We start from the raw sequence: 22,974 nt of genomic DNA, 5'->3' as shown, positions 1-22,974 counted from the left end.
GGGCGACCGAAGGGCGGGGCGAAGGGCCGTGTGGGCGGGGCGACCGGCGCAGGCGCAGTAGCGCGCCCCCTCCGTCATGGCGCCGGCGCCGGCCAGTCATCCGCCGCTGGTGGCGGCGACTTCCCCTCCGGAACCCCGGTCTCCGCCTCCTCCTCCTCCTACCCCGCCTGCTCGGCGGCGGAGGCGGCGGTGGCGGCAGCGGCGGTCCCTGCCTCTCCGCCACCTCCACCTCGGCCGGTCTCCCGGCCGGCGGCGTTGGCGGGGAGGGGGACGGTAGTAGTAGACGCCCGCCCCTGCCTCACAAGAAGGTGAGTGCCCGCCCCGGCGGCGGGGGCGGCCCCGCCTTCAGCCCCGCGACTCCGCGGCCCCGAGGAGGCCCGGCGCGCGCCGAGGGGGCAAAATGGCCGACCCGGCGGCCCGAGTCCTCCCGCTCTCCACGCCCGCCGCCCGGAGAGGGCGCCGGGGCCCCCAGTGGCGAGTGGAGGGGAAGGGGCGCCTCGCCAGCCGAGGACGCCGAGGTGGGCGTGAGAGAGGCGGCCCGGGAGAGGCCGGTGGGTCCGAGTGTCAGGGCGGAAGGCGCACCGAGGAGGCAGCCCGAGGTGGAGGGGACGGACAAACGGATAGAAGGCCTGAGACGAGGGGAGCCCGCCTCCTGGGAGAGGGACACCCCCGGGAGGGCCCTCGGGAGCAGCGGGTAGAGGTGGGGGGTAGGGAGTCACAGGGGAGCGCGAAGCTGTGAGGACCTGGGAGACGGAGGCGGGAGGGTGTTTTAGTTTGTGAATCCTCAGCCGAGGCCATTCTTGCCGAGGATTTTGGAGAGAGAGGAAGGGAGAGAGAGACAGCCATGTGTCGGTGAGTTGCCTCCGCGGCCCCGACCGGCCGCCTGAGGGCCGGAGCCTGCAGCCCAGATCCGAGCCCTGGACCGGACTCCCACCCGCGTCCCTTCGGTCCGCGAGGGAGGCTCCACCCACTGAGCCACACCGGCCGAGGCGGCGCCGAGGTTTCTGCGGGATCACGTTGGGGTTTCCCTTGGCTTTTTTTAGGGTAACCCCCCCCTGTTAAAAGAAGCTCCTAAGACTCACAGGCCTAGGGATCTGAGCTAGACCACGTACCTACCAATGTCAGATAAGACCAAGGAGGACATGAGTGGGAAACAGCAGTAACCGCCTGCAGCTGGGAAAGCGCTGAGCTCCATCGGTTTGCGCAGGCGCGACGGGGGAGGTGGGGTCAGGTGGACGCGGGGAAGTGACAGGTGACGGTGACGGACACCGGTGGTGAGTGAGCGCAGCGGCCCCGGCTGCTGGCGTTAGGGAGGGAGGGGTCTTCCTCCCACGTCACGGGGACTCAGGCCCCTGTTTCCCGACCATTGCATTTCAAGGGAGTGGCTTTGAGTCCTTGAGCAGGACAAGCCTGGAGTGTAGGAGACACACACATGCGTCTGCGAGGGCCCGAGGAGGGGTTCGCAGTTGAAAGCCCGTTTTAGTAAGTACTCTAGAGAGAGACCAGGAGCACGTTGAATTCATCCGTAATAGTGTCAACAATAAAAATAAAGTTCATAAATAAAAAATGTAAAAGAGAGATCAGGAGCCTGTCATCAGGTGCTGGCTGGAACGGACAGTAAATTTCTTAGGACAATCCTGAGCTTTCCCTGCCAAACTCAAAAGGGACGAGGTCATCCCAGGAATTCACCGCAGGCTGCTGAGACCCTGGTTAAAATTGGGGCAAGTTTCTTGGTGCAGGGGTTTGGGAGGAGTGACCCTGCCAAAAGTTTTGACAGTTCTCACCAACACATTTCCTACAACATGAAAGGCTATTTCTTTTCTTTTCTTTTCTTTTCTTTTTATCCTCACCTGAGGATCTTTTTTTTTTTCCATTGCTTTTTCAGAGAAAGTGGAAAGGAGGGAGGGAGGGAATGGCAGAGAAAGGGGGAAAAAACATGGATATGAGAGACACATCCAATGTTTGCTTCCCTCATCCCTTGCGGGGGCGGGGGGGGGGGGGGGGGGGTGTGAAGGGAGAGGAAGCAACCCAGGTACCAGTCCTGGACCAGGAATTGAACCTGAGACCCTTCAGAGCCCAGGCAGATGTTCTAACCACTGAGCACACTGGCCAGAGTGAAAGGCTATTTTTTTCTTGTTTCCATCTAAGACAGTGGTTCTCAACCTTCCTAATGCCGCGACCCTTTAATACAGTTCCTCATGTTGTGGTGACCCCCCAACCATAAAACTATTTTCGTTGATACTTCATAACTAATTTTGCTACTGTTATGAATCGTCATGTAAATATCTGACATGCAGGATGTATTTTCATTGTTACAAACTGAACATAATTAAAGCATAGTGATTAATCACAAAAAATAATATGTAATTATATATGTGTTTTCCGATGGTCTTAGGCGACCCCTTTGAAATGGTCGTTCGACCCCCAAAGGGGTGGCGACCCACAGGTTGAGAACCGCTGACCTAAGAGATGTTTAAATTCTTACAAGACTATACCTGCCAACAGCTTATTCCAAACTGAGATAAGGCTGTAAAGGTGGAGTTTGATCCTACTGCAGAAAATCTCAGTAAAACATTTAGTCATCTTCATTTTAATAATTAACTTTTAGTATTTACTGTATTGCCTTAGGTTGCTTTTTTGTCTACACAGTGAAAGATGGTGGGAGCCAGAATACCTTAGAATAATTCCCTTCTTCTGGAGGGACAACAGTAAATATAATAGCCTCATAAAAATAGTTTTGTTTTTACCCTCTTCCGTGATATATTCCATTTTTGTGTGCTTTTCCATAATCTTTTAACACATTTCACTAGTGAACTAAAGTAGTAAAATATACATTTATTTTTTTATTCCTCACCCAAAGACATTTTCGTTAATTTTTAGACAAGGAAATGGGGGAGAGAGAGAGAGAGAAACATCAATCTGAGAGAAATAGCGATGGCTTCCCTCCCACACCTACCAGGGCCTGGGGTCAAACCTGAAACCCAGGCATGTGCCCTAACTGGGAATTGAACCTGTGACCTTTCAGTGTATGGGAGGATACTCCTACCAACTGAGCCACACTGGGCAGGGCTAAAATATTAATTTTTAAAGCCATTTGTAAGCACTTTATATAAATTTCATTCACTAAAAATGAAAATTAGAATTAACCAGATTGTGTTCCATTAAATATCTTAGGGAGGGCAATTTGGAAGACTAGATTTAGTATCTAGTGAGATAAAAAATAAAATCTGGATTCTTTGTTTTCATATCACCAACAAGTAAGCGTGAGCAGTTTATAGGTGTCAAGACTATAGTTCAATTTGGCTGTCCTATCCAGATCACAGGAAGACTTGGAAACAGTTTCTTATTGAAAAATTTTTTGCCTGACTTCAATTTCTATTGTTTTGATTGGGTTTTTTTTTGTGTGTGTGATGACTAAGTATATGCAAAATTACTAAAGATTTAATTATGTCAGTTCACACAATGCTAGCAATAACCTTTTAGACTTCTGGATGTTATAAGGAGTCTTTGCTAGTAATAGGTCCTAGTGCTAGTTTCTCCACTAGCTATATGACCCTGAGTAAGAATCAAACTTTTAAACTTTCACGGTCCTAAACTTCTTTTCTTTGGAGTTTTGTCATCTGTGGAAAGGGGTAATTGGATTAGCCCAATTGGGTGGTTTTCAACCGGGGGCAAACTTGTCCCCAAACCCCACCGCAGAGGACATTGGGCAATGTCAGGAGGCGTTTTGGTTTTTACCGCTGGGCAAGGAAGTGTAGTGAGAGCAGGTGCTACAGGTGTCTGGTATAGGCCAGGGATGCTGTAAGCATCCTAAAATGCAGGGGGTAACCATACACACAGAGACACACAGCAAAGGATTCTTCTACCCAAATGTCAGTAATGTTGAGGTTGAGGAACTCCACTAACCAAATTCTGGGGTCCTTGACAGTTTGAAAATTGTGAGCTGATTTATAGTTTTGTATTGATAATCATTCCACATCTCGGTTGTGTACTAGACTGGCTGTTCATAAAACTATGAACTTTGACCAAAAAATGGCCATCAGATGGCATTCAGAGAGTAATGAAATCTGTTGATTTAGGATTGAGACTATTCACTAGGATTTAAAAAACAATATGATTTATTTCAGTAACTGTTCAGTTAACTGATACTTAACAAATGGTAAATATTTGATATGTTATACTCTAAAACAGTAGTAACAGGCCCTGGCTGGTTAGAGCATGGGCCCTGGCACAGAAGGGTCTCAGGTTCCATCCCAGTCAAGAGCATGTGCCTGGTTTGCAGGTTCGATCTGGACCCCAACCTGTTGGATGCAGGAGGCAACCAATCAAAGTGTGTGTCTCTCTCCCTCCCCCCCCCCCTTCTCCCCAAGGGGAAAATATCCTGGGTTGAGGATTAACAAAAACACTAAGATTCAATATATTTTTAGTTTAGATATTTATAAAAGCCTTAAATAATTGACAATTAAGATTACATGGACAAGAAGAGAAAACAGTGTTGCTTGTTACTTAACCAGTATCTTATTTTTCTTTAAAAACTTTGTTAGGAGATCGTTCTAGGATTTTAGCAATTACAAAGATCAGGGGTCCTCAAACTACGGCCCGCGGGCCACATGCAAATACAAATATTGTATTTGTTCCCGTTTTGTTTTTTTACTTCAAAATAAGATATGTGCAGTGTGCATAGGAATTTGTTCATAGTTTTTTTTAAACTATAGTCCGGTCCTCCAACGGTCTGAGGGACAGTGAACTGGCCCCCTGTTTAAAAAGTTTGAGGATCCCTGACAAAGATCAACAGAAATCTGTAATATGAGATCTAAAAAAAAAAAAAGCTAAGCTAAATGCAATGGTAATGAAAATAGTGTCAAGTTTAGGGGAAGTGATCATTTCACTGTACACAATAATCACAGTCTGTTCTTCAAACTGTAGAGTGCTACAACCTTTGTAATGAGTAAATAGTATTCACCATGCAAAATAATACAAAATTTAAAAAGGTAGCATCAAAATTTTCTGAGGGAAGATTTTTCAACACCTAGAATTTACTACTATGCCATCTTCCTCAAATGGTCCTGTTGCCCACCATGTTCACAGAAGTTTGGTACATATGTAATTAGTTCAAGAGCCTGACTATGTTAATTTGTAATTTTGTAAGGAATTTCATGGTACATTAAATACCTGTAAGTTATTTGAATCCAGTTTCACATAGAGGAATTGAGCACATGAAGGAATGGGACATAAAGGAAAAGGAAGGAGAGATGTGAAAGATATTGATAGAATCTTAGTTCATTCCAAAATCACATTCATCTTTTTTAATACTATGCTTCTCCACTCCACTTCCCACTTCCCTCCTGGGGAATAATTACAACAGCAATGGTAACTTATCTTCCTCTTCGTTATTCTCTGACTTCAATGGGATGAAAGCCTTAGAATTATCCGTGCTTCCCCACTCTTCTACCTGCTCTCCCCCCAGCTATCAAAAATTCCTTTGATTCAACTTGCAGAATGTCTCTTATATTCTTCCCTTCTTTTCTGTTCTCACTACCACAATTCGGGTTCAGCCCAATAAACTCTTGCCTGCAGCACCCTCATTACCATTATTCCTATTTTGAGTCTCTTCTTTCCCTATTGACTGCAGAATTAAATTTAAAACCCAAATAAGGCCTATTATGATCTGGCCCATTCCACTGTTATAGCACTGTCCTTCTCTGCCTTGTGCATATCTTGTTTTATCTAAAGTGGATATGCCTTTTCTAATGCCTTCCTTCCTCCAGAATACCTTTTCTTTACTCATTTTTTTCTTTAAATTTTGCCTACCTCCTAAGGATCAATTCAAATCCATTCTCCACAAATCCTTTCCCAAACTCCTAAGCAAGAAGACATTATACCTTCCTATGTCTTATAGCACTTAACAGGTTTTTATCCTGCATTGTAGTTCTTTGCATATAATTTTACAAAATCGTAAATTCCTTGATATTAGGAATTGTCGTTTTCCCTAATTTATAATTCTCAATGAATGGGACAGCCATGTATATATAATAGAAAGAGTCGCGATAAACCAAAGTTTAAGATCCAGCTCTCATTTAACACATGTGACAAGCTATTTTAATCTCTTTGTATCCTGATGTCTTAATCTTCAAAATGTGGGAAATTCCAGTTATCTTGCAGAGGTAAAAGATGGAAAGAATAATCTATTACCTTGTTTGACATACAGTAATCAATAAATACCTCTTTTTTCCTATCCTGTCCCACAGTACCCACCATGCTACCTTGAAGACAAAATTAAATTAATAGTGATAAAGTTTAATAAAGCCCAAAGGCATGGAAAGCTTGAACTAAGTTGTGTTATGGGAATTGAAAAAATGAAGAGAGCCCAGCTGGTAAATGGCTCAATTAGTTGGGCATCGACCAGTGCACAGAAAGTTTGCTGGTTTCATTCCCGGTAGGGGGCATACAGGAGGCAGCCGATTCAGGTTTTTCTCTCCAATAGATGTTTCTCTCTAAAAAACAATAAACCCTAGCAAGTTTGGCTCACTGGTTAGAGCATTGGCCCTTGGACTGAATGGTCCTGGGTTCGATTGGTCAAGTGCACATGTCTCCATTGCAGGCTCGATCCCTGCATGTGGGCGGCAACCAGTTGATGTCTCTCACATCAATGTCCGCCCCCCCCCCTAAAAAAATTTTTAATAGAAATCAATTAAAAAATTTTAAAGAAAATTAAGAGGTAGATTTGATAAAAACTTTATAAAGCAAGAATTGACATGAATCAGGACTTGATAGAAATATGGCTGAGATTTTGAGCTTGGGAATATGATACGTTTAATGGAGATAATGACAAAGTAAGAGCTTGGTGAGTGAAGGAGTTAAAGGTGACTCAAGGTTTCTTACTTTAGTGTCAGCTGTCGACATAAGAAAACGTCCAAACCTATAGGAAATTTTTTATGAGTTTATTTGAGCCAAACTGGTAACACATGCCAGGAAGCAAGATCTCAAATGCTACAAAGAATAAGTTTTGCAGTTTCTTTTATGCATTTGAAGTAAGGAAGGAACTAAGGAAAATTACATGGGGGTGGGTGTGAGAAGCAAAGCAGGGATTGAATTACAAGATAGTTAAGGTGATATGCTTTCTTGAGGTGTGGTTATTGCAAAGATATATTGACCTAGGTCAGCAGTTTTCAACCTTTTTTCATCTCATGGCACACGTAAACTAATTATTAAAATTCTGTGGCACGCAAAAAAAAAAAAATACTTTTTGCTGATGTGACAAAAAATAGATATAATTTTGATTGATTTACAACCCTTTTTGCTCCAAGTGACTTTTCTTTTAATAAGTTTTTTTTTAATTTCAGAGAGGAAGGGAGAGGGAGAAAGAGAAACATCAGTGATGAGAGAGAATCATTGATCGGCTCCCTCCTGCATGCCCCCCAGTGGGGATCGAGCCTGCAACCCAGGCATGTGCCCTGACTGGTCCATAGGTTGATGCTCAGCCACTGAGCCGCACTGGCGAGGCCAAGTGATTTTTAAAAAATCAGGTGTCTAGTCCTGGCCAGTTTTTTCAGTGGTTAGCGTGTCAGCCCTCAGACTGAAGTGTCACAGGTTCAATTCCAGTTAAGGGCATGTACCCCAGTGGCAGCCTCGAGTCCTGAGCCCCAGTCTCTCTCACATCAATATTTCTCTCTCTGTCTCTCCACCTCCCTTCCACTCTAAAAATCAATGGAGAAAATATCCTCAGGTGAGGATTAACAAAAAATAAATAAATAATCAGGTGCCTATATTTGTATGTAAGGATTTCTGGTACCAAAAATTAGCCAATCAGAAGCAACCGTATTATGCAATATAACCAATAAGTTGCAACTCTATTAAATGACCTAAATATTTATGGTTCAAGACAGGTCAGCGTGGCTCAATGGTTGAGCATGGATCTGTGGACCAAGAGGTTACGGTTCAGTTCCCAATATGGGGTGTGCAAGAGGCAGCCAATCAGTGATCTGTCCCATCATTGATGTTGCTATCCCTCTCCCTCTCTGAAATCAATAAAGTGGTCCCCTAAGGGGGAATCCGCCTTTAAAAAAATAAAAAGAGAGAGACAGGGTATTCACACCCTAAGGCTGTTATTGTGTTGGCTGTTGGCTTTTTTTTTTTCTTCACATTTTAAGGCAGTGGTTCTCAACCTGGGGGTCACCAAGACCATCGGAAAACACATATATAATTACATATTGTTTTTGTGATTAATCACTATGCTTTAATTATGTTCAGTTTGTAACAATGAAATTGGGGATCACCACAACATGAGGAACTGTATTAAAGGGTCGCGGCATTAGGAAGGTTGAGAACCACTGGGAAAAGAGGTCAGTGCCCGTCTGAATAGTGAAGTATTGCATGTTTAAAAAATTCTTGAGGCACACAGGTTGAAAATCTCTGACTTAGAAACAATGCATTGTTTCATGCACAGAAAGAGTGGTCAGGACTTGTTTAAAGCAAAGATAAACCTTTTACTAAAAAGTATGCCTGGGGCATGACTACCCACCATGACCTGCCCTGATAGGAATTCATGGTCAATCACCCTGTGAGATTACTTTCCGTAGAACCTCTTTTTTTCCGTCCACACAGCTTAAAACATTCACTTTCAGGAATTAGGCAATCTGGTATTAAGGGTTGAATAGAGAGGGAAATTGTTATAATTTAGGGTATCCTGAGCTTCCAAATGACTAGTCTTCAGAAAACTTTCCATCTGTGCTAGTTTTAGTTGTTAGAATATTTATGTGGTGTTATTGAATATTTTTAATGTCACATCATGTTCAAGTTGATTATATTAATTCTGATTCAAGGAAAGTTCTGAAAGTTCTTTTAGTTAAACTTTTTACCTTGCCTGACTTAAGAGTCAAATATAATTTACATTATATACTTTTAAACAACTAAAAAATAATTTAAAGGGATACTATATATTATAAAGAAATATTTTTAAATATTCATTAAATCCTTTATGATATTTTTCTGATTTATAATTCTTGAACATAATATTTTTTAAATAACTTGCTATATTTTTTTATATATATATTTTATTGATTTTTACAGAGTGGAAGGGAGAGGGACAGAGAGTTAGAAACATCGATGAGAGAGGAACATCGATCAGCTGCCTCCTGCACACTCCCCACTGGGGGTGTGCCCGCAACCAAGGTACATGCCCTTGACGGGAATCGAACCTGGGACCCTTGAATCCGCAGGCTGACGCTCTATCCGCCGAGCCAAACCGGTCAGGGCTGAACATAATATTTTTAAGCAAATCTTTTCATCTATACACTGGTATTGAAAAGTAGGCTTAGTTTGAAGATTTCGTGTAGAACCTTTAAATAAAATTATTATAGCATTTTTAATTACAAAGTAATATATGTTCTTTGCAAAAATTTAAACAACCCTGGCCAGTGTGGCTCAGTTGCTTGGAGCATCATCCAGTAAACTGAAAGGTTGTGGGTTCAGTCCCTTCTTTGGGTGAGTACAGGAGGCAACAAATCTCCTTCTCTCTCCTTTCCTTCCCCTCTCAAAAAAAATAAATAAATCAATAAACATATCCTTAGGTGGGATTAAAACAAATTTTAAACAATACAGACATGTGCAGAGAGCACAATGTTGAGTGTTCTCCCATACTCTTTTTCTAACCCTATTTCCCAAACTCCGTTAAGTTTAGTGTATATCTTTTTGGATTTTTCCTATGGGTGTTGAGCTAACACACAAGATGAGACCATCAAATCAGACTCAAATGAATCTGTAATATTACCTAGTATCAAGGTTTACTAATTCAAGGGTACAGGCAATCAAGAGGCTTTAATAAAACAGCAATGTCTAACACATGACCATTATTTTCCCACATTGATCATGCATCTCTGACCCTGAATAATAGATGAGGTGTGTAAGTGAGAGTCACCTCACACAGTGGAAATGTTAAATTTATGAATCTGCATTTTAGCTTATATGACAGTCTTCAGGAAGTTATGCCTCAGCGATCCTGGATTTATCTATTATAGATCATCTTTAGCGAGGGACATCTTGCTGAGAGCATTTCAGATAAAGGTACCCTCCTCCCAGCAGGTATCATTTGACTCTTTACCTGAGGTCCAGAGATCACCTGCCTTCTTCCCTCTTCCTCCTCCCAGGAAAGGGAGTGACTGGATTACAGTCCAGCTCTAACTCCTCCGTACAGTCAATACATGTGTATATATTTAAATTTTTCTATATGTTGAATTTTTATATTAAAATTGAATTTTAGCCGAAAACCGGTTTGGCTCAGTGGATAGAGTGTCGGCCTGCGGACTGAGAGGTCCCAGGTTTGATTCTGGTCAGGGGCATGTACATGGGTTGCAGGCACATCCCCAGTAGGAGATGTGCAGGAGGCAGCTGATCGATGTTTCTCTCTCATCGATGTTTCTAACTCTCTATCTCTCTCCCTTCCTCTCTGTAAAAAATCAATAAAATATATTTTTTTTTTAAAAATTGAATTTTAGATCAATAGGTAAGTATGTAGGTAGATGTAGTTCTACATCTATACACAGTTAATATATCGGGCATTTCTCTATGTGGTTCCAACACATTTATTTAAATGGTCATATGGGAAGTATTTTGGTGTTCCATGATTTGCATTGTATTTATAAACGAGTAAAGTTCCATAAATAAATTTCAACCATTAGGAACTCTAGGTAGTAGTATAGACTTCAAGTGTAATAGGTAGTAATTTTGACATAGATTATTTACTGTGGTAAACACTTTTAGAAAATATTCTAGAAGTTAATATGTGAATATGACTGTAGCTATGAGTGCTTGTCTAATCCTTGTTTAGTGAGCCTTGCTTATGGTCATGTTTGTGCCAAATGTGGAGGACAGTTGGCTACCATGGGTAATGATGGTTTGTGGTTCCTTCATGGGATTCTCAGATGACATTAGTGGTATAACTCTAATTAGTGACTATCTTAAAATAGACTGTATTTCTTTTTTTTTTTTTTAATATATTTTATTGATTTTTTACAGAGAGGAAGGGAGAGAGATAGAGAGTCAGAAACATCAATGAGAGAGAAACATCGATCAGCTGCCTCCTGCACATCTCCCACTGGAGATGTGCCCGCAACCCAGGTACACGCCCTTGACCGGAATCGAACCTGGGACCCTTCAGTCCGCAAGCCGACGCTCTATCCACTGAGCCAAACCGGTTTCGGCTAGACTGTATTTCTTGAGATGGTCTTCTATAAGAAAACAAAATTCAGGGCCGGATTTCTTAGACCAGTCTCTCAAAACTAGTACCCCAGATAATTTCCATAAAGTCCAGATTCCTACTGGTGACCCAATAACTTCTCCTTCAGAATAGTTTTTTCTGGACTAAGTAAATATATATAAAGGCTAATATGCAAAGTGTCCCCTCGGGAGTTCGATCATTCACTATGACATGCTCTGACCACCTGAGGGTGGCACGGAATGAAGGAAGGCCCCAGCTGAAAGCCGGAAGGAAGGCCCTGATCTCAGGCCAGGCCTAGGGACCCTGCCCATGCATGAATTTCATGCACCAGGCCTATAGTATTATATTTATTATCATAGGCTTACTAAATGTTTTTTTTTGTTGTTTTTTTTTTAATTAAATCTTTATTCTTCAGATTATTACAGTTGTTCCTCTTTTTTCCCCCCAAAGCTCCCCTCCACCCGATACCCACCCCACCCTCTGCCCTTACCCCTGCTACCCACTGTTCTCATCCATAGATGTACAATTTTTGTCCAGTCTCTTCCCACACCCCTTTCTCCCCCGAGAATAGTTAGTCCACTCCCTTTCTATGCCCCTGATTCTATTATATTCACTGGTTTATTCTGTTCATCAGATTATTTATTCACTTGATTTTTAGATTCACTTGTTGATAGATGTGTATTTGTTGTTTATAATTTGTATCTTTACCTTTTTCTTCTTCTTCCTCTTCTTAAAGGATACCTTTCAGAATTTCATATAATACTGGTTTGGTGGTGAGAGGAGACCAAGATGGCGGCGTAGGTAAACACCGGAGACCGCTGCCGCAAACAACCATTTCAAAAATACAACTAAAAGACTGAATGGACATCACCCAGAACCACAGGAAGGCTGGCTGAAGAGAGACTCTACAACTAGAAGGAAAGAGAACAGCAAATCGAGGCTCAGAGGCGGCGCAGTGTGGAAAATACAAAGGTACCGAGGTGCGCGCGCAAAGCGGGCTGGTGGCTGAGGGCGCGGTTGTCGTTTTCTGTCGGGAGTGAGTCTCAGACTCTGGGCTCCAGATCCGGGCGAGTCTCCAGGGACCCAGACTCAAACGGGAGAAGCGGGATTATCCGGCATCAGTTGGAACCTGAGGGCAGCTTTCTCTCCAAGGTTTGCAGCGGCTGCCGGGGTTCTGAGAAGCAGAGCCTCTGGGAACGGGACTGAGCGTGGCCATAACTGCTCCCTCCGCCCGCCCTGTTGATCCCGCCCCGCCCAGGCCCTGCGCACAGCCATTTGCCGATCGCCTCAGGCAAAGGCTGGATTAGCGCCTCCCCAGAAGGCAGACGCTTTCCATACAGCTGATTCCTATAGCCAGTCGGCCTGGGGGTCAAATCCCTCTAGTGTTAACTACAACAATTAAGGCTTGGCTAGAACAAGACTGCGCACAGAGACCACAAGGGGGTGCACCAAGAAAGCATAAAAGATGCGGAGACAAAAAAACATGACAGAAATGGAGGATATGGAGCTAAGAATCGCAATTTTGAGGGCTTGCCATAAATTTGTGCAGAGCCTCACGAAAACTAATGAGACCCTCGATGCTACGATAAAGAAATTAGAAAGTAAGCATACACGGACTGAAATAAAGAATATTATACCCAATAGCAGACCAGAGGAGCACAAGAATCAAACCAAAGATTCGACAAAAAACACCCAATTGGAAAAGCAAAATGAAAAAAGAATCCGAAAATGTGAAGATAGTGTAAGGAGCCTCTGGGACAGCTTTAAGCGGTCTAATATCAGAGTCATTGGAGTGCCAGAAGATGAGAGACAGCAAGATATTGAAAACCTATTTCAAGAAATAATGGCAGAAAACTTCCCCCACCTGGTGAAAGAAATGGACTTACAGGTCCAAGAAGCGCAGAGAACCCCAAACAAAAGGAATCCAAAGAGGACCACACCAAGACACATCATCATTAAAATGCCAAGAGCAAAAGACAAAGAGAAAATCTTAAAAGCAGCAAGAGAAAGAGGCTCAATTACCTACAAGGGAATACCCATACGACTGTCAGCTGATTTCTCAACAGAAACTTTGCAGGCCAGAAGGGAATGGCAAGAAATATTCAAAGTGCTGAATACCAAGAACCTACAACCAAGATTACTTTATCCAGCAAAGCTATCATTCAGAATTGAAGGTCAGATAAAGAGCTTCACAGATAAGGAAAAGCTAAAGGAGTTCATCACCGCCAAACCAGTATTATATGAAATGCTGAAAGGTATCCTTTAAGAAGAGGAAGAAGAAGAAAAAGGTAAAGATACAAATTATGAACAACAAACATGCATCTATCAACAAATGAATCTAAGAATCAAGTGAATAAATAACCTGATGTACAGAATGAACTGGTGATTATAATAGAATCAGGGACATAGAAAGGGAATAGACTGACTATTCTTGGGGGAAAAAGAGGTGTGGGAGATGCGGGAAGTGACTGGACAAAAATCATGCACCTATGGATGAACACAGTGGGTGGGGAGTGAGGGTGGAGGGTGGGGTGGGAGCTGGAAGGAGGGGAGTTATGGGGGGAAAAAAGAGGAACAAATGTAATAATCTGAACAATAAAGATTTAATTTAAAAAAAAAAAAAAAAAAAAAAATACTGGTTTGGTGGTGATGAACTCCTTTAGCTTTTTCTTATCTGTGAAGCTCTTTATCTGACCTTCAATTCTGAATGATAGCTTTGCTGGATAAAGTAATCTTGGTTGTAGGTTCTTGGTATTCATCACTTTGAATATTTCTTGCCACTGCCTTCTGGCCTGCATAGTTTCTGTTGAGAAATAAGCTGACAGCCCTATGGGTACTCCCTTGTAGATAACTATTGTTTTTCTGTTGCTGCTTTTAAGATTCTCTCTTTGTCTTTTGCCCTTGGCATTTTAATTATGATGTGTCTTGGTGTGGTCCTCTTTGGATTCCTTTTGTTTGGGGTTCTCTGTGCTTCCTGGACTTGTAAGTCTATTTCTTTCACCAGGTAGGGGACGTTTTCTGTCATTATTTCTTCAAATAGGTTTTCAATATCTTGCTGTCTCTCTTCTTCTGGCACCCCCATAATTCGTATGTTGGTACGCTCGAAGCTGTCCCAGAGGCTCCTTACACTATCTTCATAATTTTGGATTCTTTTTTCTTTTTGTTTTTCTGGTTGGGTGATTTTTGCTTCTTCGTATTTCAAATCTTTGACTTGATTCTTGCAATCCTCTAGTCTGCTGTTGGAACTCTGCATAATATCCTTTATTTCAATCAGTGTATGCTTAATTTCTAGTTGGTCCTTTTTCATAACCTCAAGGGTCTCACTAGATTTCTTGAGGGTCTCACTAAATTTATCGGCGGTTTCTAGAAAATTCTTGAAAAACCTTAAAAGTGTGGTTTTGAACTCTATATCCAGTAGTTTGCTTTCCTCCATTTCTGTCATTTGTGACTTGTTTCTTTGTCTCCGCATTTTTTATGCTTCCCTGTGTTGATAGAGTGGCTTTCTGTGTTAGGTGTCCTATAGGGCCCAGTGGCTCAGCCTCCCCAGTTACCTGAGGTGGACACTCTTGGTGCACCCCTTTGTGGGCTGTGTGCACAGTCTTCTTGTAGTTAAGTCTTGATTGTTGTTGGTATCACTGGGAGGAATTGACCTCCAGGCCAATTGGCTGTGAGAATAAGCTGTGTCTGCAGTGGGAGAACTTCTGTGCTGGAGACACCCTTCTGGGGCAAGACTTGCTTCAGTGGGGCTTTGGTGCTCACTGAGTCTGCCCCCTGAGTGTGACCCTTATGGATCTGAGGAGTTGGAATCTGGATGGTCCCACTCTGACCACTGAGTACACTGGCTCTTGGATCTCTAAGGAGGTGCTAATTTAGCCTCTGCCTGAGGCTACCCAGCAGGAGCTATGGAGAGATTCCTCTTCTTTGTTTGGAGGTGCCCAGATGAGGCCCAGCTGTGAAGCAGTGCAAGCTGCTGTGGGGCCTTGGACCTTCTTTTGGAAGTTCTGGGTCTCTCTGATTCAGCTGCAGTTCGTTAGGTAATTTTCAGGTTGCAAAGGGTCTTTCATATGCAAAAGCCTCTGTATACAGCTTGGGTGGGGCGGGGTCTCTGGGGATCAACAGGGAGGAGCAAGCAACTATGGCTGCTCCCCAGTCCTACCTTAAGAGGCCCCGAGTCTCAGTGTCCAAATAATCGCTCCAAGTACCTCTGAGAGAAAGCCGCCCTTGAGTTCTGACCGATGCCAGACAGTCCAGTTTCTCCCCGTATTAGTCTGGGTCCCTAGAGACTCACCCGGAACTGGAGTTCAGAGCCTGAGACTCCCTCCCTATTGGAAAAGACAATCGTGTCCTCAGCCGCCAGCCCTCTCCACATGTGCGGCGTCCTCGGTTGCCCGCCCTTTCCACGTGTGCCTCCGTACCTCTGCACTTTACTTCCGCACCTCCTCTGAGTCTCAGTGCTTTTCTCTTTCCTTCTAGTTGTAGAATTTCCACTCAGCCAGCCTTCCTGTGGTTCTGGATGATGTCCGTTTTGTCTTTTAGTTGTATTTTTGAAGTGGTTGTGCAAGGCAGCAATTTCAGGTGTTTACCTATGCCGCCATCTTGGTTTCTCCTTACTAAATGTTTCTATACCAAAGTTCTAATGAGCAAAAAGCTAATAGTATGGTCTTCCCAGCACTCAGGAAATTAAGATTGGAGATGGTATATGAAAGGATATCTAGTTGAAAATTAAAAGTACTATCTTAGGGACTCTTCCCCCTCCCCACATGGGAGTCTGTGCTGTGAGATTCTTCCCCCCTCCCCACATGGGAGTCCGCACTTGTTCTTCAATAAATTTCCACCTTTGTTATACCATCTTCAAAAAAAGTTCTACCTTAAATTTTATTATGATCTATCTTACCTTCCTTTATTTTAGCCACAAATACCACTTGACTGAACAAAGACAACTTTTTACAGATACCTTTTGTAAAAGGCATATCTGGAGTAGTAATATAGTTTGAATCAGAAAGGATTTCACATTATGTAGTAGGTTGAAAATAAAGGGCTTCTAAATCATAGGATTATTTCTACTGAAGCTGATACTTTGATTTGAAAACAAGCAAAACTATTTTTAAACAAGCAAAACTATTTTTAAACTCTTACTTCAGGCTAAATATATTAAAAATTATGAGGTGTAAATTTGGGGTCAACTTTGTTCTAAAATAAACTAAATATTAATTTTTCCAGGGTAAAATATACGCTCAAAAAGAGCTTTACTTTCAGATTTACAGGAAGCAAAATAAGCAATTGAAAATGGAGTTTGTGAATTTTCAGATGATCTTTATTGATGATATAATTCTAAACTTTGAATGCTTTGATCTTTAAAACAATATTTTGGTTGTTTCCAGGTGACTAGGAGTGAAGTTATGGACAAAAATTATTTTTCTAATCTTTGTATCATGTTTTCTAGCTCCCCAGTTGTTGCACAGTCTCACTGTTTGGGGGAAGTTTATGCTAGAAAACTGAAGGCAATTAATGGATGAATATGATCAGATTTCTCCACCAAGTTCTCAGCCTGATAAGGGTAAGGTTCCATTTACCTCTTTATTGATTTCTGCACCATCTATGGTCTTTCATGACTCCTTTCTTTTATTTAGCACAGTGGTTCCCAAACTTATTTGGCCTACCGCCCCCTTTCCAGAAAAAATATTACTCAGCCCCTGGAAATTAATTTTTTTAAAATTTTAATAGCAGTTACTCATCGCCCCCAAATGCACCTGTGGCCATCACCACCCCCCTGGATCGCTGCAGCGCCCACCGGGGGGCAGTAGCGCCCACTTTGGGAATCACTGATTAGCATGTCTTCAGGGTTCATACATGTTGTACCATATATCAGTACTTTATTCTTTTTTATTGCTAAATAATATTCCATTGTATGAATGTACACATTTTATTCATCAGTTACTGGACATTGAGTTGTTTCTACTTTTTAGCTGTTATGAATAATGCTGCTATGAACATTTGTGTACAAGTTTTTGTGTGGATATAGGTTTTCATTTCTCTTGGGTATACACCTAAGAGTGAAATTGCTGGATCATATGGTAACTGTATGTTTAACATTTTGAGATATCCTAAACTGTTTTCCAGAGCAGCTACAACATTTTACATCCCCACCAACATTGAATGAAGTTTCCATCCATACACTTAATATCATTTGTCATTTAGATGATTTGTCATTTTGATTAATCATTCTAGTGAGTGTGAAGTAAAATCTTTTTTTTCCTGTTCTTTTTTCTTTTTTATTGATTTATTAGAGTGACATTGGTCAATGAAATGATAGGTTTCAGGTGTACAATTCTATAACCCATGATCTGTACATTGTATTGTGTATAAAATCTTTTTATTATTAAAATTTTCGAAACAGAAAGTAGAGAAAAGTAGTATGAGCACTCATGCACCCATAATTCAGTTTCAATAATTATCAACACCTCTTCAATCTTATTAGTGGCTTTTTAAATACAGTTTTATTAAAGTATAGTTGATATACAATAAACTGTACACATTTAAAGTTACACAATTTGATGGTTTTTGACAGATGTATATGCCCATAAAATTACCAACACAATCAAGGTGGTAAACATAGCCATACCAAAAAAAAAATGCCCTTTATAATCATTCCCTCCCACCTCTTCATGCTTTATCTCAAAAAGAGATGCTAATTAGCATTTCTTTACTGTTAAAAAAAACAACAACAGTCACTGTTGCTACAGGTTAATTTGCCTTTTCTAAAGTTATATGTAAATGGTATCATCTAAGTCAGCCGTGGGCAAACTACGGCCCGCGACAAAAAAAAAGAGACCGTACCCTTTTATGTAATTATGTTTACTTTGAATTTATATTAGTTCACACAAACACTCCATCCATGCTTTTGTTCCGGCCCTCAGGTCCAGTTTAAGAACCCATTGTGGCCCTCGAGTCAAAAAGTTTGCCCACCCCTGATCTAAGTACTCTTTTGTTAGACTTCTTTCACTCAGCATAATTATTTTGAGATTCTTCCATGCTGTTGAGTGTATCAATAGTTTCTTTCTTTTTACCACTGATAAATATTCATTATATGAATACTAGAGGCCCGGTGCACGAAATTGTGCATGGAGGGGGGATCTCTTAGCCCGGCCTGTACCCTCTCGCAATCCGGGACTGCTGGCTCCTAACCACTCACCCGCCTGCCTGCCTGATTGCCCCTAACCACTCTGCCTGCCTGCTGATTGCCCTTAACCACTCTGCCTGCCTGATCACCCCTAACCACTCTGCCTGCCTGCCTAATTGTCTCTAACCACTCTGCCTGCCTGATCGCCCCTAACTGTTCACCTGCCTGCCTGATCGCCCCTAACCGCTCGCCTGCCTACCTGATTGCCCCTAACCACTCTACCTGCCTGCCTGATCGCCCCTAACTGCTCACCTGCCTGCCTGATCGCCCTTAACCACTCTGCCTGCCTGCCTGCTCTCCCCTAACCACTCTGCCTGCCTGCCTGATCGCCCCTAACCGCTCACCTGCCTGCCTGATCACCCCTAACTGTTCACCTGTCTGCCTGATTGCCCCTAACTGCTTGCCTGCCTGCCTGATCGCTCCTAACCACCTCTGCCTCAGGCCCCGCTGCCGCAGCTTCGTCCAGAAGGTCATTCTGCTGTCTGGTCTAATTAGCATATTATGCTTTTATCATTATAAGTACCAGTATTTATTTGATTTATCCATTTGCCTGTTGATCAACATTTGGTTGTTTTCCTTTCTGGGGCTATTACAACTAAAGCTGCTTTAAATATACATGTTATATATAGGTCTTTGTATAGACATATATTTCCTTTTCTTTGGGGTAAATATCTAGGAGTAGAATAACCAACCCCTATGGTAGGTATCTGTTTAACTTCTTCAGAAACTGCCAAACTGTTTTGCCGGAAGCTGATCCACCCTTGCTGTTTGACACAGTCGCTGCAGGGAAGAACAATCACGGTTAAGCTACATAATCTTTACTTAGGATAATCTCCTTCAGTTACTTCCTCGTAGCTTAATAGAACAATAGAGTAACCTTGGAATGGAGATAAGAAACGCCCTAACCTTTGGAGTAGAATGGATGGGATTAAGATCAACTGGTATAAATACAGATGTAACAAGACAATAAACACAGAACTTGGCTGGAGATCCTGGCTAGAGAACCTGGCTAGGCTGCTGATCAACTGAATGCTGTCTCTGTGTCATTCCTTCTTCTCTGACTCTGTCCACACCTTTGGGAACCCCTGGACCTGCTGGGGTTGGACCCCAACACTGTTTGTGAAAGTGCTTATACCATTTTACATCCCCACCAATAATGTAAGAGAATTTCAGTTGTTGTGCATCCTCACCAACACTGGTATTGTCAGTCTTTTTCATCTCAGTCATTCTAATATGTGCATGGTGGTATCTCATTATGGTTTTATTTGACATTGACTTGACAGCTAATGATACCTTTTCATGTTTTTTTTGGCCATTGCATATATTCTTTTCTGAAGTGTCAAATTTTTTTAGATATTTAATCAAATATTTGTTATATTATTTTATTCTATTCAGAATTGTTATACTATTTAAGTTGAGTAGTAGCTAAATTTTCTAACTCACCAAATTAGGCTTCATGTAGACTTCCTTTTTAATCTCAAAAGTCCAGATAAGATAGCTGATCATTAGTGACTCTGGGGTGCTATGTTAGGCTTATTTTTCTTTTAAAGGGAGGACTGTTCAATTCTGCACAGGTTATGCTAATTTTTGGAGATAAAATGTATCACCAGAAATATCTAGGAATTATCATCTCATAATCAGTACATTTTCTGCTGTATTTGTACTTAGACAGGATTTTAGGCAGTGTAAAAAAAGAGAAGCGGGAATAGTACTGTCCCCTCCCCCCCCCCAAAAAAAAAGTCAAACAAGCAAACAAAAACTAGTATATGTACTTTTCTTTCTGAAACTTTTCTGTGCATCCATTTAATTCCCTCTCAGCTTTCACCTCCATTTCCTCCCTTAGCCCTCCCACCAGTAGTTTGATAGAGAACAAACCAGAAGGCATCCTAGAATGCTTTCCCACCAATCAGAAGTAGCGGAATGAAATCCAAGTCCTACATAGAAGAGACAGAACTCTGTTCTCTCATTTTCCCTCATGCCCTGTATCTAAGAGTTTTATCTCATAGCCTAATTTCCAATTTCTAGTATTCCCAAACCATTTTATAAATATCCTTTTATTTTTTTTAAGTCCTATAGTACTCTAGTCAGGTGAGTATGTGTGTTTATTTAATTTTGTTTGGAAGAAAACAATATACAGAAACTAATCAGAACTATAGAAAATATATGAACATTTAGATCAGTCTACCCACCATGTATTCCTATTATACATCTCTACATACCTTACATTTTTAGCCCAACAACAAAATCTTATATGTCAGCTCCTTTCTGCCCCCTCATTCCTCTTCTGAGAAAGATCAAGGTCCTTGTGAGTAGCCTAGGAGATATTTGATTATCCGGATGTTCCTTTTTGGCATAGAATGTCATGATATTTAACTTTTACACTGAATTAGGTTTTAATTTGTTTGGACTTCTATGTTTTGTATTGTTTTGTTTTGAAGCTCTCTTCAAGAACAAAGATATATTCAGAATAAAATAATAAAAATAAATTTCTTTTATCTTCTTTACAGAAAATCCCTTGTTGTCAACCTAATGAAGCATTCAAAGAAGACATATGACTCTTTTCAAGATGAACTTGAAGATTATATCCAAGGGCAGAGAGCCAGAGGCTTAGAACCAAAGACTTGTTTCAGACAGATGAGAGGGGACTATTTGGAAACCTGTAGGGACAAAGAAGAGGTTGATTTCAGACCCAGGTACAGAAGGTTTGATCAAAGACTCCCAACTGAAACCATCCAGACCCACCCAAGGTCATGCAGTGTTTCACAAACAGTGGAAAACCAGTTACCTCAGTGGCTACCAGCTCATGACAGCATGAGATACTGTCAATTCACCAGGGACTGTTTCTCAGAAAAACCAGCACCCCTAAACCTTAGTCATCAAGAGTATAATTATAGCTCATACAGTGTAGAATCTAGAGTTTACAGGCACCTCTCAGAAAACAGTACCAGTGCCCATAAAGCCGGCCATGAACGGACACACCCGAAGAGAAAACGGCACCCAGAGGGAGGCAGAGAAAAATCAGAGGAGCAGCAGCCCGAGCATAAGAGGAAAAAAGGTTGTGAGGAAACAGATTTAGACAAACACAAGAGCATCCAGAAAAGCAACACAGAGGTAGAAACAGTCAGGATCAGCACAGAAAAGCTTAAGAATCAAAGGGAGAGAAAAAGACGAGATGTAGCCTCTAAGAAAGAGGATCGTAAGCGTAGAAAAGAGAAAAAGGAACAAGGCACAGAAAGGACGGAGGAGGAAATGCTTTGGGACCAATCTATCCTTGGATTTTGAAGCTCTTGAGTTGATTCTCCTCCAGTTAAACTGAAAAATCATTGAGGAGCTTGGTTTTATGATGTTCATGTTCATAGCACTTTTCTCATGGAAACAGGTACTTTCACTTCTAACAAAGGCCAAGTGAACAGGAAGTATTTAGGCCTCGCCGGGTAGCTCAGTTGGTTGGAGTGTGGTCCCAATAAGCCAAGCTTTCAGCTTCAATCCCTGGTCAGGGCACATACAAGAAGCAACCAATGAATGCACAAATAAGTGAAACAACTAACTGATGTTTCTCTCATTCTCTCTCTCAAATAAATAAATCTTTAAAGTATTTAGTACGCCTGATAACTCCAACATGGAAATTACTTTTCATTGTCTAGAAACTTCATTACATTTTTCTTACATCTAATGTAATTTCCCTTAATGAGAGCAGCTTTGCTTTTATTCATCAAACTGCTATGATGATGGAAATATTTTTCTCTTGGGAAGTTATTTATTTTAAATTGGAGGATTAATAGGCTTTGTAGAATCTATTTCTTAATTGGGTCTGTTTTAGTTTGGGGTGTGGTATTTTTATATTCACTAGTTTTCTCAAATTTACATTTTTTTCCTCTGCTAGATATATATTTTGTTTGGTTTTTTTTGAAGCTCTTTGTATTTTATAGATTGAATAATGAAATACATTAAAATAATCTTAGGTTACATATAGTTTTAAAAGTTTCAAAGAGTATACAAAATCCATTTATAATAAGTGTTTATAATAAAGTTCTAATTTCTACATTTGTTGTTCTGTATCAATGATCTGTTCCCGTTCAGTGATGATTTCCTTCTGGAAGAGTAATAACAGAGCAGTTTGTAAGAGGCAAGGTCTTTTGGGTAGGTCACACGACAGTTATAAAAATTCCTTGTCTGCTATACCTTGCTCATTCATATTTAAAACCACTTTATCCCTCTCCCTCAGTCCTCTTTCATGTAACCAGTCTCCCTACCTTTGCTGAGCTGCTGCCTTACTCAGCCTTACTCTCTGGGTCACCACCTTACCTAGCCTTCTAAATCACACAGACACGCACGTACACGTCTGTGCCCACCATTCTGTGAATATTCTCTCCTATACTCTGAGGCCAGTGACTTCTTCCCTTGGAGGCCAATGGTAAACCTGTTTCTTCCCCTGTGGTCCCTCCTGGAATCCAGTCCCTAGCCCCCCTGGAATCCGGCCAGCACCTATCTGCGGGGTGCCTCCATACACCACACCTCTTGGATTCTATCCCCACTCCTTAAAGGGGCAGGTTCAAACTTCAGACTTAGAAGGAGACTG

At 41.7% G+C, this 22,974-nt stretch overlaps 1 protein-coding gene across 3 annotated transcripts; it reads left to right on the top strand.

The window, feature by feature from the left end:
• The first annotated feature begins 170 nt into the window (after window positions 1–170).
• KRCC1 (lysine rich coiled-coil 1) lies at window positions 171–22,439 on the top strand. 3 transcript variants are annotated; one of them, XM_070429657.1, is made up of 4 exons: window positions 171–308; window positions 11,952–12,187; window positions 16,659–16,772; window positions 20,903–22,439. In XM_070429657.1, exon 4 carries the CDS (start codon window positions 20,925–20,927, stop codon window positions 21,675–21,677), a length of 753 nt encoding a protein of 250 aa, XP_070285758.1. In that variant the 5' UTR covers window positions 171–308; window positions 11,952–12,187; window positions 16,659–16,772; window positions 20,903–20,924; the 3' UTR covers window positions 21,678–22,439. The 3 variants fall into 3 exon arrangements, with proteins under 3 accessions (XP_070285758.1, XP_070285760.1, XP_070285759.1); XM_070429659.1 differs by having other exon boundaries at window positions 11,952–12,195; XM_070429658.1 differs by lacking the exon at window positions 11,952–12,187.
• The last annotated feature ends 535 nt before the right edge of the window (window positions 22,440–22,974 follow it).

Source organism: Myotis yumanensis, unplaced genomic scaffold (genome assembly GCF_028538775.1).
Source record: "Myotis yumanensis isolate MYYU_CA2020_CCGP unplaced genomic scaffold, mMyoYum1.0.hap1 SCAF_11, whole genome shotgun sequence".
Taxonomy (NCBI): domain Eukaryota; kingdom Metazoa; phylum Chordata; class Mammalia; order Chiroptera; family Vespertilionidae; genus Myotis; species Myotis yumanensis.
This window is presented reverse-complemented; position numbering and strand designations above follow the sequence as displayed.